The 13,553-nt window shown below is 37.3% G+C and overlaps 2 protein-coding genes across 3 annotated transcripts in view; one reads left to right on the forward strand and one right to left on the reverse strand.

Moving 5' to 3' along the window:
• The window catches only part of Stk26 (serine/threonine kinase 26), a 67,340-nt gene extending 57,117 nt beyond the window's left edge, over positions 1 to 10,223 (forward strand). Inside the window, exons 7-14 of the mRNA XM_021152903.2 lie at positions 2,709 to 2,817; positions 2,907 to 3,064; positions 3,771 to 3,956; positions 4,981 to 5,129; positions 6,142 to 6,235; positions 6,825 to 6,887; positions 6,969 to 7,105; positions 8,427 to 10,223. Coding sequence (XP_021008562.1) covers positions 2,709 to 2,817; positions 2,907 to 3,064; positions 3,771 to 3,956; positions 4,981 to 5,129; positions 6,142 to 6,235; positions 6,825 to 6,887; positions 6,969 to 7,105; positions 8,427 to 8,451 — 921 coding nt within the window. The 3' untranslated portion in view covers positions 8,452 to 10,223. The remainder of the gene's footprint in view (positions 1 to 2,708; positions 2,818 to 2,906; positions 3,065 to 3,770; positions 3,957 to 4,980; positions 5,130 to 6,141; positions 6,236 to 6,824; positions 6,888 to 6,968; positions 7,106 to 8,426) is intronic.
• The window catches only part of Frmd7 (FERM domain containing 7), a 48,143-nt gene continuing 44,360 nt past the window's right edge, over positions 9,771 to 13,553 (reverse strand). Inside the window, exon 12 of one of the 2 annotated variants that reach the window (XM_021152901.1) lies at positions 9,771 to 13,380. In XM_021152901.1, coding sequence (XP_021008560.1) covers positions 12,319 to 13,380 — 1,062 coding nt within the window. In that variant the 3' untranslated portion in view covers positions 9,771 to 12,318. The remainder of the gene's footprint in view (positions 13,381 to 13,553) is intronic. The other variant, XM_021152902.2, reaches the window with a different exon arrangement.

The following is a 13,553-nucleotide window of genomic DNA, read 5'->3' on the forward strand; positions in this document are numbered from 1 at the left end:
CAATCATTTTCAGGAATCTAAGAATTTGTTGTAGAGTAGCAAGAGAACCCAAAATGGTTGCTAAGGAGAGTGTTTCTCAATTCAAACTGCTATCCGACTAATAGAATAAAAGACTATGAATTGTGTTGCATGTTGCAATTATACAGTGTACAAATTACTGATTCATTATAGATAAACAGACTTTGGCCATCTTAGATGTGGTTTTATTGAATGTATTACTTACTGCTTCTTTCTAAAACATTTACAGTGTCTTACACAAAGACATATGATGGGGTAAATAGGCTAAAGCATACACACCATGGAAAGGTGGGGACAGTACGCTAGTTATAAAACACTGTAGCATGCCTGCCTTAGGGGCTGGCAGGAAGTGAAAGGAATGTAGGTAAAATCTATAAACGCACAAGTGCAGGGTCCTTAAAGGAGTAATTGTCCCTCTTTTGCATATCCTTACTCTCAAATCCAGGCAGATTATACAAAGCAGGTATGTTGCCCTGGGACAGAGACTTAGAACACTGCAGTTAAGCATTCCAAGGAAATGTAGTCTAAGACCTTGGCATACTCTCTCCCAAGGTTGTATTTAAAATTTGAAAAAGCAAAACTATGCAAAACAAACAAGCACACATTCCTTCTTATAGTATATGTGACATCCCTGCCGTTTCCGACTTTCATTCTCCGTTTCTCATGACTACCAGCACACCTTACGATGCTTGTGCACCACGGTCGTGTTTGGTATGGTGATGGTCCAGAAAAATCCAACTGCCTCGACCATCCCATCTCCATTCTCCCATACTCTTCCCCCATCCCCTTTCAGCTGACAGTTAAAGTTTTACTTTGAATTATCATCTAATCTTTAAATATATCAGATATGGTAATGAATCTTTAAGACCCTTTTTGTTATTCTTACTGAAATGTTTTAAATTTTTGATATTAAGCTATGAATTGATCTATCTATTCCACACTTAGAAATCCTTCAAAATGATAGTGAGTTCTCTTAAATTGTTGTTGTCCAGTTTCTTAATAAATGAAGAGTGTGCCTCTGGTCCTGCCAATGTTTTATGATCATGTACTAAATTTCAGTCTTAACTCATATATGTCCTTTTTTTTTATTGGTAATTCCACAGAATTTCTTTAAATAAATAAATAAAACAGTGTCTCATTTTCACCTTTAGAATCACGTTAATCACTAACCTTTAAATTAAAAAAAAAATGACGCAGCAGCTGATAGATTTGAAAGTAAATAGATAGCGTTACCTAGCAAAGAGATCTATTGAATTACAGACATCCCTGGAGTATACGGTATACCCAGACTACTCTTAATAGCGAACGGCGAAACCAAAGTACCAGGTCTATTTTAAGCTGTTAAATTTTGACATGAAAGTGCCCTTTATTCAGTATAAATATGCCATTCATGGAAAGATGAAATACACAAGGTGCCAAAGAGCTGTGACTCCCTCCCAGTGTGAAGCAGAATAGGCAATGTTTGATTTGTACCACCTCTCCCCTCCTTCCAGCAAACAGAACGCTACCTCGTCTCTGACTTCTGCTTCCCACCCTTTCCTGTAATAATACTGTACAGTCCACTGTTTGTGCTTTATGAGGTACCAGAATTTTAAAATGAACATTTATTTTAAAGAGAGATTTTTGGGTATTCCATTACAAGTTCTCCTGAAACCTAATGATTGCTTTCCTTGTCTTCCAGTTGGGATGACTGGCTTTGCTACAGGGGTGGGGAAAGAAAGGGAAGTGTGTTACGTTTATTTGAAAAAATATTATTCCTCCATGATTTAATTTTTTTTTACAATGAGAGTCTGAATAGTTTAGTTATTATATTCCTGGCTGAATTTAAATTAGGAGTGTCTGATTGAAAAACCAGTTCAGTGTTAATATGTAGTGAGTGTTTAAAAGCAATTGCAGAATTCAAGTAGCTGATTTCTTTGTGTTTGGGCATTCTTATTTTACTTAGTCTTTGTGTATAGTATGGTGTGACATGAGGAGCCACCATACACGCATACATTATACATGCACTGTATTCCCTTCATTGCCCCTAACTCTTTAGTCTTCCTGTTACTCCCCATCAATCCCCTGGAGAGTTTTACTCCTTAAGTAGCAGACTCCCTTTTTCCCATGTGTTAAGTCATTCTAATATCATTCCCACATAGTAAAGCTGGGATGTAAATCTTAGAACTCCCAGAATTTGGAGCTAGTATCTAGGTAAAATTGCTTATCTGATCTTTGAAGATAAAGTATTTATTTCTGTATATGTGGGTGGCTTGTTTTTAGACAGATCTCATCTAGCCCAGGCTCTCCTGTAGCCCAGGATATCCTCAGACTGTCTACATAGCCAGAGATGAAGTTCAACTTCTTCCTTTCCTGCATCCATCTCCCAAGTGCTAGAATTACAGGCATGTGTGTCCACACCCATTTTATGGGTGTTGATTTAACTCAGGGTTTTGCTCATGTTAAAGACAAACTCTACCAGCTGAGCTGTATCCCCAGCCCACAAATAATCACTAAATTCCTGTACAGCTATTTGACATGACTCTGTTATTGTCTTTTTCCCTTTTGAGTTTTTTCCTCATTGGTTCAAATGTTGGTTTAATAGGCTACTTCAGATAACTAAATGATCCCTATGTTTCAAAATACCAATTTTGAATTTTATTTTTCCAAATTAAAAAAAAATGTGAATATACATGTATTTTGTCCTTAAGCTGCGTGCTGGTCCATTTGATGAGTTCCAGATTGCCACCATGCTCAAGGAGATTTTGAAAGGTCTGGACTATCTACATTCTGAAAAGAAAATCCACCGAGACATTAAAGGTATACAAAAGTCAAACAGAAGCTTCAGAAAGACAGATACATTGTGGGGAGACTGAGAGATACTCATTTTGTTTTTCTTTGCCCCCTAGCTGCCAACGTCTTGCTTTCAGAACAAGGTGATGTTAAACTGGCTGACTTTGGAGTTGCTGGCCAGCTGACAGATACACAAATCAAAAGAAACACCTTCGTAGGAACTCCATTTTGGATGGCTCCTGAAGTTATTCAACAGTCAGCTTATGACTCTAAAGTAAAGCATTATCTATATAGATGCGTTTATTTAGACATCACCTCATTAATAAGCTCTTTAATTTTTCCTTCCCTTACAAGTGCATCTAAAAGAAGAGTTATGTTGTACTTTGTTTCTTGATGGTAAATCCCATTGCTGTTGGTAGTATTTGAACTCTATTTATTTCAATGGCTCTTCATTGTACTTGCAATGAAATCTGGAGTCCTTACAGTGTCAGACATATATGGCTCCATATGATCTGGCCATTGTCTGCCTGTCTAACCTTATCTTCTACCACTGTCATCTCTACTTTCTTTGCTTCAGCCCTCGTGACCTCATTTTGACCTCAGGACCTTTCTCTTGCTTTCCCCTATGTCTGGAATTGCCTTGCTCCCAGTGAGCACAGAGATATCCTTCCCAACCATCTCACATCAACACAGCGCTCCATTTCCTGCTTTGGTCATTATTTCCTTATTCTGCTTTGTTTCTCCACAGATCTTAGTCCCATACAGCATTATGTCATTCATTTATCTGTCCCTCTTGTTAGAATGGGAGCCTGTTGAAGGCAAGGACTTTCATCTGGTTTATTGAGCACTCAAGTAGTGTTGTTCCACTAATTAAAATTATTATAATTCACTACATTTCTTGAGATACAGGGTTTTGGGGGCAGCATCCTAGAATGAAGTTACAAGGTGATGTACAGTTTCTGTTATTGATTCCTTTTTAGGCTGACATATGGTCTTTGGGAATTACTGCTATTGAACTTGCCAAGGGAGAGCCTCCGAATTCTGACATGCATCCAATGAGAGTTCTGTTTCTTATTCCAAAAAACAACCCCCCAACTCTTATTGGAGACTTTACTAAGTCTTTCAAGGAGTTTATTGATGCTTGCCTGAATAAAGACCCGTCATTTGTGAGTATGCATTGTTATTACCACTGTTGATTTTTCTATTGTTCCATCTACTTCTAACAAAGGTGGTTTTTCCTGTGGTGGAGAAAAACATCTGTGGACCATCCAAGAAGCTGTTTTTTTTTCCCTTCCATATTGCTAATTCTATTCTGTTCTTAACCAGATTTTTGTCCTTTTCTTTCTCTTCCCTTATATCATCTTTTTAGTTCCCAGCTATCTGATGATTTTCTATTTCAAGGAGAGAATTAGGGGAAATAGTTCATGTTTTATTACTTACTTATTAAAGTACATGTGTACTTGTTAGCAGTGGAATTGATTAATTGTATTATAGTTGCTTGAGTGTTAAAAATAAAATAGCTTTTCACTCCCAGTGACTACAATTGCACCAGTACTGCCTCCGATTGATGTAACTATTTTTATGTTGACAGTAAACAGTCTACTAGTAATGAAATACTGAAAGGCACATATTCCCCACAGCACTTGGTGTTTGCATTTATATAAATAAAAGTTAATGTTTGACAGAAAAGTGTATAGTGAGATATGGACAGACAATGGCAAAATTATAGTTTCATAGGATGTGCAGATGCTAACAAAATTACAGCAATTTTGCTCATTTGCATGAATTTTTAAAAATTACAGTCAATGAAATAAAAAGTGTCTTAAATTGTTGTTTTGACATTTCTTAGATGTTTACTTTCTAAGTCCTACTATTTCTGAGGAGGCTTTGCCTCCTTGTATGCTGGTGTGTATCCTAGCTTCTGTCTACTTCTGTCTACTATTTGTAGCTTCTGTCAGCTACAAATTAGGTAGCTGCAATGCTGAATGTCATACGGTTACCTTGAGCCACTTCAAGCAAATAGCATTGTCTGTTCTCCTCTTACATGGTAATTGTCCTCATGTATATAAACATGATTTTTATAGATTTCAGTTTAATAATTCAATTGGCATTTTACCACCTATCTTAATCCCGAAGTTCCTCAACATAGTCATGTATCCTTTATTTTTTTTTTTTCTGTTGGTGCCTTAGCGTCCTACAGCTAAAGAACTTTTGAAGCATAAGTTCATCGTAAAAAATTCAAAGAAGACTTCTTATCTGACTGAATTGATCGATCGATTTAAGAGATGGAAGGCAGAAGGCCACAGTGATGAGGAATCTGATTCCGAGGGCTCTGACTCGTATGTATCAATTACTGCATTTTTTTAGGCAGGTCCATTTGCATGTGCTCCACTTTTTTGCAGTGACCTGGGATGCTTGCTTTAGACTAAGATTAATCATGTTTTGACCAGTCTGTGGAATACAATGAATCTGAAAACATACTTTGGAAGGGAAAAGCTCTGCTTTTAAATGGTCTTGGTCTAACCCCTAGTGGATACTTGAGTATATTACAAAATTTTGGAATATGCTTGGACCATAGGAGTTCTACTGGTTCATGAGAAGCAATAAGGAAGTATGTTTTCTCATATTGTGATGACAACCTGTGGGACCCTTTGGAGAATTGATCTCATAGCCTTTCTGACTTCCTGGCCATGGACCAAACTGTGATCAGACTGAACTGTGAACTGCTACACCTATTTACTTATGTATGGTTTTTACCCTGTGGAAAAATTGGCCTCTTTATTTAAAAAAAAATGGCAGTATTTATGTTAATAGTTCTGCTTCTGTGTTTATCATAATTTGAGTAGGATTGTCCAAGGGCTTCCCAGGATTTAGTGTTTCAGTAGTTCAACAAGGCACCACTCTAGTTCTTCACACAGTGTTCTCAGTCACCTGCTATGAGAAACTGCTCAACATTTGAAATGAATAAAACATCTAAGAGTTTGTGACCAATCTAAGGCTTGTTAACCTTGACTGCCCATCATGAAAACTTCTCGATGAAACTTTAAAAACACAAGGCATGCTACCAGAGATAGTGATTCAGGCGTGGGGGAATGGCAGTAGAGACACAGATGGCTCTCCATGTAGAATTTTGGTGAACATTTAGAGCTGAGAAACACTGCTGTTCTTGAGGAAAATAGTGTAGCCACCTGAAACTGAGGTCAGACGCTCTGTTAGAGAGCTCTTCAGAGTCTTCTTGCACTGATTTGGTGGTTTAGTTTTTGGTTTTGCTTTTGTTTTCTTTTGTTTTTTGTTTTGTTTTGTTTTTGTTTTCTGTGCTGAATCACTTAAGCATCTTTGGCATTTCTTTAGGGAATCCAGCAGCAGAGAAAGTAACCCTCACCCTGAATGGAGTTTCACCACTGTGCGTAAGAAGCCTGAGCCAAAGAAACTGCAGAATGGGGAAGTATGTGTGTGGAGCTAACCACTTTATCTATCTATCTATCTATCTATCTATCTATCTATCTATCTATCTATCTATCTATCTATCTATTCATTCATTTACTTACTTATTTAGCATACAAAGCAATAAACTTCATCATACCATATTCATATACATTCCATTATAATGTGTTCTCATCTGATCATGGTCTCCTGATAGACTATTTTAAATGCTGTTATGATATTATAATGTGCAAAACTATGAGAATTTAATTCCCCTGCATACCTGTCTGCCTCAGTATAGATATATGTTTGATTTATCATTAATTGTGACCTAATTAAGTCATAGAACTCATCGAAATGGACACAGTTATTTAAAATTCATTCCATGTAGAGATATGTAAACCCACAGAGTCAGATATCTGTTGCAATCCTAGACATTAGGGAACTTGCACTGATGGATGCAGTTTGTGACAGAAAGAAAACATAGGGCTTTATCTTCAGTCTTCTGAAGGAGGAATTCAAATTGATTCACATTTGTTATCACATAACTAAGGAAAACCATGAAGGATTATTTTAATTTCGTGTGTGTAATCTGTATCATTTCTTCAAAGGAGCAAGATCTTGTGCAAACCTTGAGCTGTTTGTCTATGATAATCACACCTGCATTTGCCGAAGTAAGTGTGGGTTATTTAGTATCTGATATCTGTCTCCGGTGGCAGGGTATTTGAAATCTTACAGCCATCACTCTTTTTCAGCTTAAACAGCAGGATGAGAATAATGCAAGTCGAAACCAGGCAATTGAAGAACTTGAGAAAAGTATTGCTGTGGCTGAAACCACCTGTCCTGGCATCACAGATAAGATGGTGAAGAAACTAATCGAAAAATTTCAAAAGTAAGTTTGAAGTGTCATTTTCAGTTGGCATTTTAGATGGTAGTTTCTGATGTAATAAAGTTACCTCGATGCAACCATTTCCTACATTTTTCCTGCAAAATCACATTTGGATAGTTGTATGTTTGAAAACAGATTTGTTTCTTGCCAAATTTAAATGTCTTCTTTGATAGAGAGAGAAAGACAGGGCTGGGGGTGTAGGAGAGAAAGAAACATGGGGAGTTATCTCTCACATGGACCTGGGAAGGAAAGAAGTCAACATTGAGATTGCTCCTCTATTTCTCTCCCCTTTATTTTTTGAGGCAAGGCCTCTCATTGAACCTGGAGCCTGCCCTGTTTAGTGATTGCCCAGAATATTCTTCTCTGCCCTCCAGTGCTGAAGTTCTATGGGCTCAGTTCCACCTGACCAGAACATGGATGCTAGAGATTTGAATTCAGGCTCTTGTGCTTATACTTCAAGGACTTTCCCCACTGAGCCACGCCCCCCCAACCCAGGATTAGCTTTTGGAATGACTATATTTAGATATGGGAAGGTAGTTTTCTACTGAACCAAACAGCCCAGGTTTTGCCCTGTCTTTCCCTGTTAGGATGAAATGAGAGAAAATGTCACTGAGTATGTTCTTATTTGGGCACATGAACCATTACCCTCATTTTCACTCTTGACAGTACTCTTAGCCTTTGCAGAAACACCATTATTCTCATCATTGCCATAGCAAAGTTTCTCTATTTGAACCCTTCTGAAATGCTGGTTAAAAGATTTAGAGAAAACAGTCGAGACAAGAATAGAGCCATTTGATTGCATTTAGTTTCTGTCTTGTCTTCTATTACTTTGATTTGGCTCACAAAGTTCTTACATTTGATTTGAAATTTCTTTTCTTAAACACTTCCATATGTATGCATTCATACTCATTAGCTTAAGCAAGTTCGAACATGGTTGTACAGCATTTAACTTTAAACCCATTGTATCTCCTCTTGTCCCATCTTTTGATTTCCTTAGCCAGCTAAGCTCACGGTGAAACTAAATACGTGACCTATAAAATCCCTCTTAATTATCTTTGCATCCAGTAAAGCCTACTCAGGACTGTGGTGCTAAACCATGCTTAAAATCCTCCAGTTCTCTTCTTATTTGCAAGCAAAGCCATTGCAAGTTGTGAAATCAGACACAAAGGAACTTTTAACCGTTCTTTTACATCTTTTAACACATCCATCTATGTAAGATTTAATGGAAATAATGTGGCTTCTTCATACATTGTACAGTTCATGGGTAAGAAATATAGATGACTTTTATAATTATACATTGAATTATATTGTCTTAATTTTGTAGGTGTTCTGCGGATGAATCCCCTTAAGAAATCTGTTGTCATTACTTTTGGCTTCTGTTTCATGTGGACCAGGAGAAACCCACCAAAGCTATGTCAACCTTATAAATGCTTAACTCATGAGCTCCATGTGCCTTTTGGATCTTTGCCACATTGAAGATTTAGAGGAAGCTATTAAACTATTTTGTGATGGTGGTTATCATTTTGTATTTTAAAGAGATTATTTTGTAAGGAATAATTTTAATACTATAGTTTTGCCGGTACTGTAGTAAATGTTGAGATACAGGTTTTTTGGTTTTTTGTTTTTTGTTTTTTTAATTTTAGGTACCATTATTTCTTATGTTCATGGAATGGATACTGTTTGGTTTGGAATCTTTAGTTAACTGTACACTCATAAACATACAGGTCTTTCAAAGTCATCCTAACTATTGAATGTTTGTAAATCATCAAGCTTCAAAAAGCATTCTTTTTCCCCACACAAGTATATTCTAAAAATGACTATTTGTAATGAGGTAGAAGTAAGTTATACCTTCTTAAAACAGGTGTTTTTAAGAAGCTCTTGGGAAAAAAAAAACACATAGACCTACAAAGTATTGACCTTCATAGCAAGTTGTTCTGAATTCATGCAGCCCCGTGTCTAGCATCTTGGAGAACCTTGTGTTCGAAGCACTTCCATGCAACATGTAGCAGCAGAAGTACCTCTTGGTGTATTTATCTTCTCTTTCAGATGGAAGAAGCAACTAACATGGTTACACATTTAAAGTAATCTCATTTAGCCGAGAATGGTGGAGTTGGTCTGGCTTCAGTCTTTAAATCTTCAGCTCAAATCACATATTACATGCTTGGATTTAGAAAACTTTTAACAACCTTTTTGTCTTGTGATTAAATACCTGATCAATAGGTATGAGCATAACTTTATACCAGCATTTATTTTGTCTTGGCAATGCATTTTTGTAGAAACTATTTATACATTTTTCTTTATAATTATCCACACATAAGTATAGTGTGTTCAATTCTGAAGGGGTATTTAAACAAACATTGTCCAGCTCATATGAAGATACCAAAGGGCAGGATCATTTCTTGTCATATAAAAGTAAGATAGACTGTGCAGTTAATTTTCGGTTCTATTTATGGTAGGTACTGTTAAGTGAGTAATAGACTTTTTTAGCCATATATATGTATATATACTATGTTTGCCTAAGTGCTAAACTAGGTCTAGTGTAGAATTGTTGGTACCGGTTAATTTTGACCATTACGATTTTAATGTTTGCATCTTCACATTTGATTTTAGCACGAAACATTTTAAAACATCTGTGTAACTGCCAAATGTGAAAAAGAAAGACGTTGTACAAGTAGCCAATGCAGTTTTTAATTGAAATGTCAATTACATCCCTTCTTTTAAAAAAGAAATACAAACATTTGAAAGGTGGAACATTGTATGCCAAGAAAATTCTTTTCGTTGGTGCCTATCCTATACCTGTTGCTTTAACTGTACCTTGAATTGATGAGTTGGTTAGTTTTTTAGTTTTTTCGTCCGTCCATGCTGTAAATGACATTCAATTACAGTTTGTTCTCCATAGTGCTCTAAAAATAATTGTGTGACTTGAATAATGTGTGACATTCATATTTTTGTGAAAGTAAAAACAAGTTCATAAATTGATTATGGAAAACTGTACCACACAACTGCATCCCAAATACAGCTGGTATTGCTTACTCATTATAGCGTTAGTTCTGAAGACCTGTTTCTATGTGAAGCATATGTCACTGTTTGGGGGATTTTAAAAATAAATATTTAAATTTTATGATCCTCGATGTTTGTTTTCTTGAGGGTGGGTCTGATATGTTATTCTAATTAATTTATAATAGTTCTTTTCATTATTATTGGAACATAACCAAGGCTTCCATTGAAACTAAAAGTTACTAAGAATTGGCTGTATTTATATAGCTGAAGACATATATCCTGATTTCTTCCTCCTACCATAAAACTATTAATAGTACTTTAAAAAATGTCTTCAGATGGCTAATTTAATGATCCCCCTAATTACTATTTTAATAAAAGATCATATACAGATTTGAACTTTATAGTTCTTAAGGAAAATATACATTTAGCAAAAGTTTTCAAATGAAAATAAGAGGAGAAATAGCATCTAACTCGCAAGATTTTGAGTTTCTCCTGGGGAAAGATTGCAGGTACTTTTTTTTTTTTTAGAAAGTAAGAACCTACAGAAATTATGTGTAAGTGGTCAAGCTTCAGTGTATTCTTAGTTTGAAATAGCTACTCTACACTCTACACTCTCTTAGTGAATTTGTGTCCAGGAAGAGAAAAAGGGAGTGGAATAAGGAATATTAAAGTTTTTTTTTACTGATGTAGAGACAAAAGAATTGTATAGTCTACCTTTTCTTATCAAATTACACATAAAATTGCTTGTTTATGTAATCAATTCACTTCTTTGACATTTACACTTAACATGGTCTTCAAAATATGTTGACTTAAGATTATCAACAAGGTTCTTCAGTAGTCTTCCAAGAGGACTGATAGGCAAATGTTTAATGGGTCAAGAATGGAATTTTGAGGGCTAAGAGATTGTTTAGTGCTTAAGACCACTGGCCACGTCAACAGAAGACCTAGGTTGGGTTCCCGATGCCACCATGGCAGTTCACAACTGTCTGCTAACTCCCATTCCAGGGGACCCCACCCCATCTTCTGGCTTCTATGGGCAGCAAGCATGCATGTGGTGTCTATTCATGCATTCAGTTAAATATTCATGCACTTAGCATTTTTTAGAGGACTCAAATTGAGTTTAACACTGTAGTCCATCACTGGAACACCCCCCCCCTCCTGCACACAGGAGGCTGAGGCAAGAGGATCATGAGTTGGAGTCCAGCCTTGGCTCCTGGTAAAAATTCAAAACAACAACCACACAAGAGAATGTTGTTTCTCTGTCTGAGTCTGATGTGGTTGCTGCCACTTTTCATAGCGGGCACGCCTATTGCCACTTCTCCACCCCTGACCATACTTTTTTCCCTTGACTCTGTCCTTTTTCCATTCTCTGTCTTGTTAGATATAGGCCAGGACCAACTCCTTCTGGATTTTGTTAAAGTAAAAAGAAGGCCATATTCATAACTTCTGTTTGAGTGGATTTTCCACTACTCTTTATTAAAATCACACCTCATATCCTTGCCTACATGCATGCAACAAACTTACGGCAAAAAATAAATTCTGGCAGGAGAAATTAATAAACAAGCTTGCCTGTTAACATTGATCACACCTTATATAATAAGTAATTAAGAGAAATCAGAAGTCAAACACCCTAATATCCTCATCAGGCACACAGTTCACTTGAGAAATGGGCCTAATCCATGAATTTCCTGCATTGAGAAATCTGTTAAATCCTCTATTGATTCTTAACATGTTGTGCTGAGAGGATTTATGCTACTCACCTATGTATATGTTTAAAAATTTTGACACTCAGTATATAACAAGACTGTTCACTGGGTCCCAAACAAGTTACCTAATCACAAAAATAACCAACATAGTCATGGACTACTAAATCACAAGGTGGTTTTAGAAGCCAGTCCCATGCACCAACCCACATCATCGTTCTTTGCCATTGAAGAATGAATCTTCACTAATAATGGCTGCCCAAGGAAATGTATAGTGGTATGGCATCCACTGCCATTGCACTGCCATAGTGCTGGGGAGAAGAAGGCATGGTTCCGAGTCTTTTTGGAGGAAATAAAAGAAAGAAGCTCATGGAAAGAGGCTGCAGCTTGATCTTTCATACCATCTTACCATCAATTAAGATGACTAAGGAAAAGATGGATCACAAGGGCTTCTTATGTCTTACCTAAGGTAAGACAGAGAACTGGGCCAGGAACATTCACAGAGTCACTCTTTTAAGCTAAGAAATAATTGCATGGCTTTAGCAAAGTCCTATCTTCAGCACCTGGTGTCGCAAAAGAAATAGTTTCATCCTCTTCTTCTAGCTGCAGACTACCAGACGACAAGCGGATTCGGGCCCTGGGTGACTTTGTTCCTTTGCCATACAAAAAGTAGTAGTCTGGCTTAATAATTTCTGATTCTGAATCACTGGACTCACTAGCTACATACCTTTCTGCTGAGCTCTGATCTATTAGGACTGTTGGGAACTCCTGCTCTGCAAACGTACATGCAAACAGATCGGTTTTACGAGTCAGAGCAGGACATGGTCCTAAAGGTCTAAATTCTGACCCAAAAGGAAAACGGATAGTTTTCATGTCTGATTGGCTATGAGATCGTTTAGGAGTTTGCTCTTGAAGGTTATATGCAAATGCATCATCTAAATGTGGATCTTCCTCCTCTGGCTCTACATTGATATTGCTTCTACCACTAGTTCTAGCCATAGCTTCTTGGAGTTCTTGAAGGTCTTGCTGTAAGCTTTTTATCCTCATATTCCTTGGGCTCCTTTTAGCTGGTTTTATTGCACTGTGATCTACATAGCTGTCTGGTCTCATACTTTCCTCTGCCATGATCAGAGACCGTCTGGGTACCTGGGGTGGCTTGTCCACATAAAAAAAGACTTGGGGAGGCATAATATCAACCTTCTGACTAGTACAAGGAATGTAGGGTACATCGGTGTACGTTAGCTGCCTTGCTGGACTCGCTTTGCTTGTGTGACTATCCGCAAATGTGGAGGTTGTTTGGAAGGAGCTTAGAGGACTCCGTTCCTCAAAGAAATCTATGGGCTCGGGGTCAGTGTTAAAGACAGGATCTGCATAAATGAAGGTGAAGGAGGAACTGCTTTGGGATGGGTGGAGCGATGTGGCCTCTGCCTCTGGTTTAGAATGCTCCAGCTCAGCTGCAAAGGTCACTTCAACTGCAGAGTTCCTCCTCCTACTGTCTAGCATAGACTCAGATGCGTGCACCCCATTCACATTTCGGTAGTAGCTGCTGCCATATGTCAGTCTCAGATCTTCCACCTTGAAAAAGAAGATACATTGATGTCAGGTGAAAAATGCTATTTAGCTGGACTTGGGAAGGGTCTGAAAGTTAATCTATTATGAAAGGCTGATTCCAGGAAGTGATTTAAGTCCATGATCTATTCCACACCTGATAAATAGGTGTATTGAAAGGGTAATACTCATACCATATC

Source organism: Mus caroli, chromosome X (genome assembly GCF_900094665.2).
Source record: "Mus caroli chromosome X, CAROLI_EIJ_v1.1, whole genome shotgun sequence".
Classification (NCBI taxonomy): domain Eukaryota; kingdom Metazoa; phylum Chordata; class Mammalia; order Rodentia; family Muridae; genus Mus; species Mus caroli.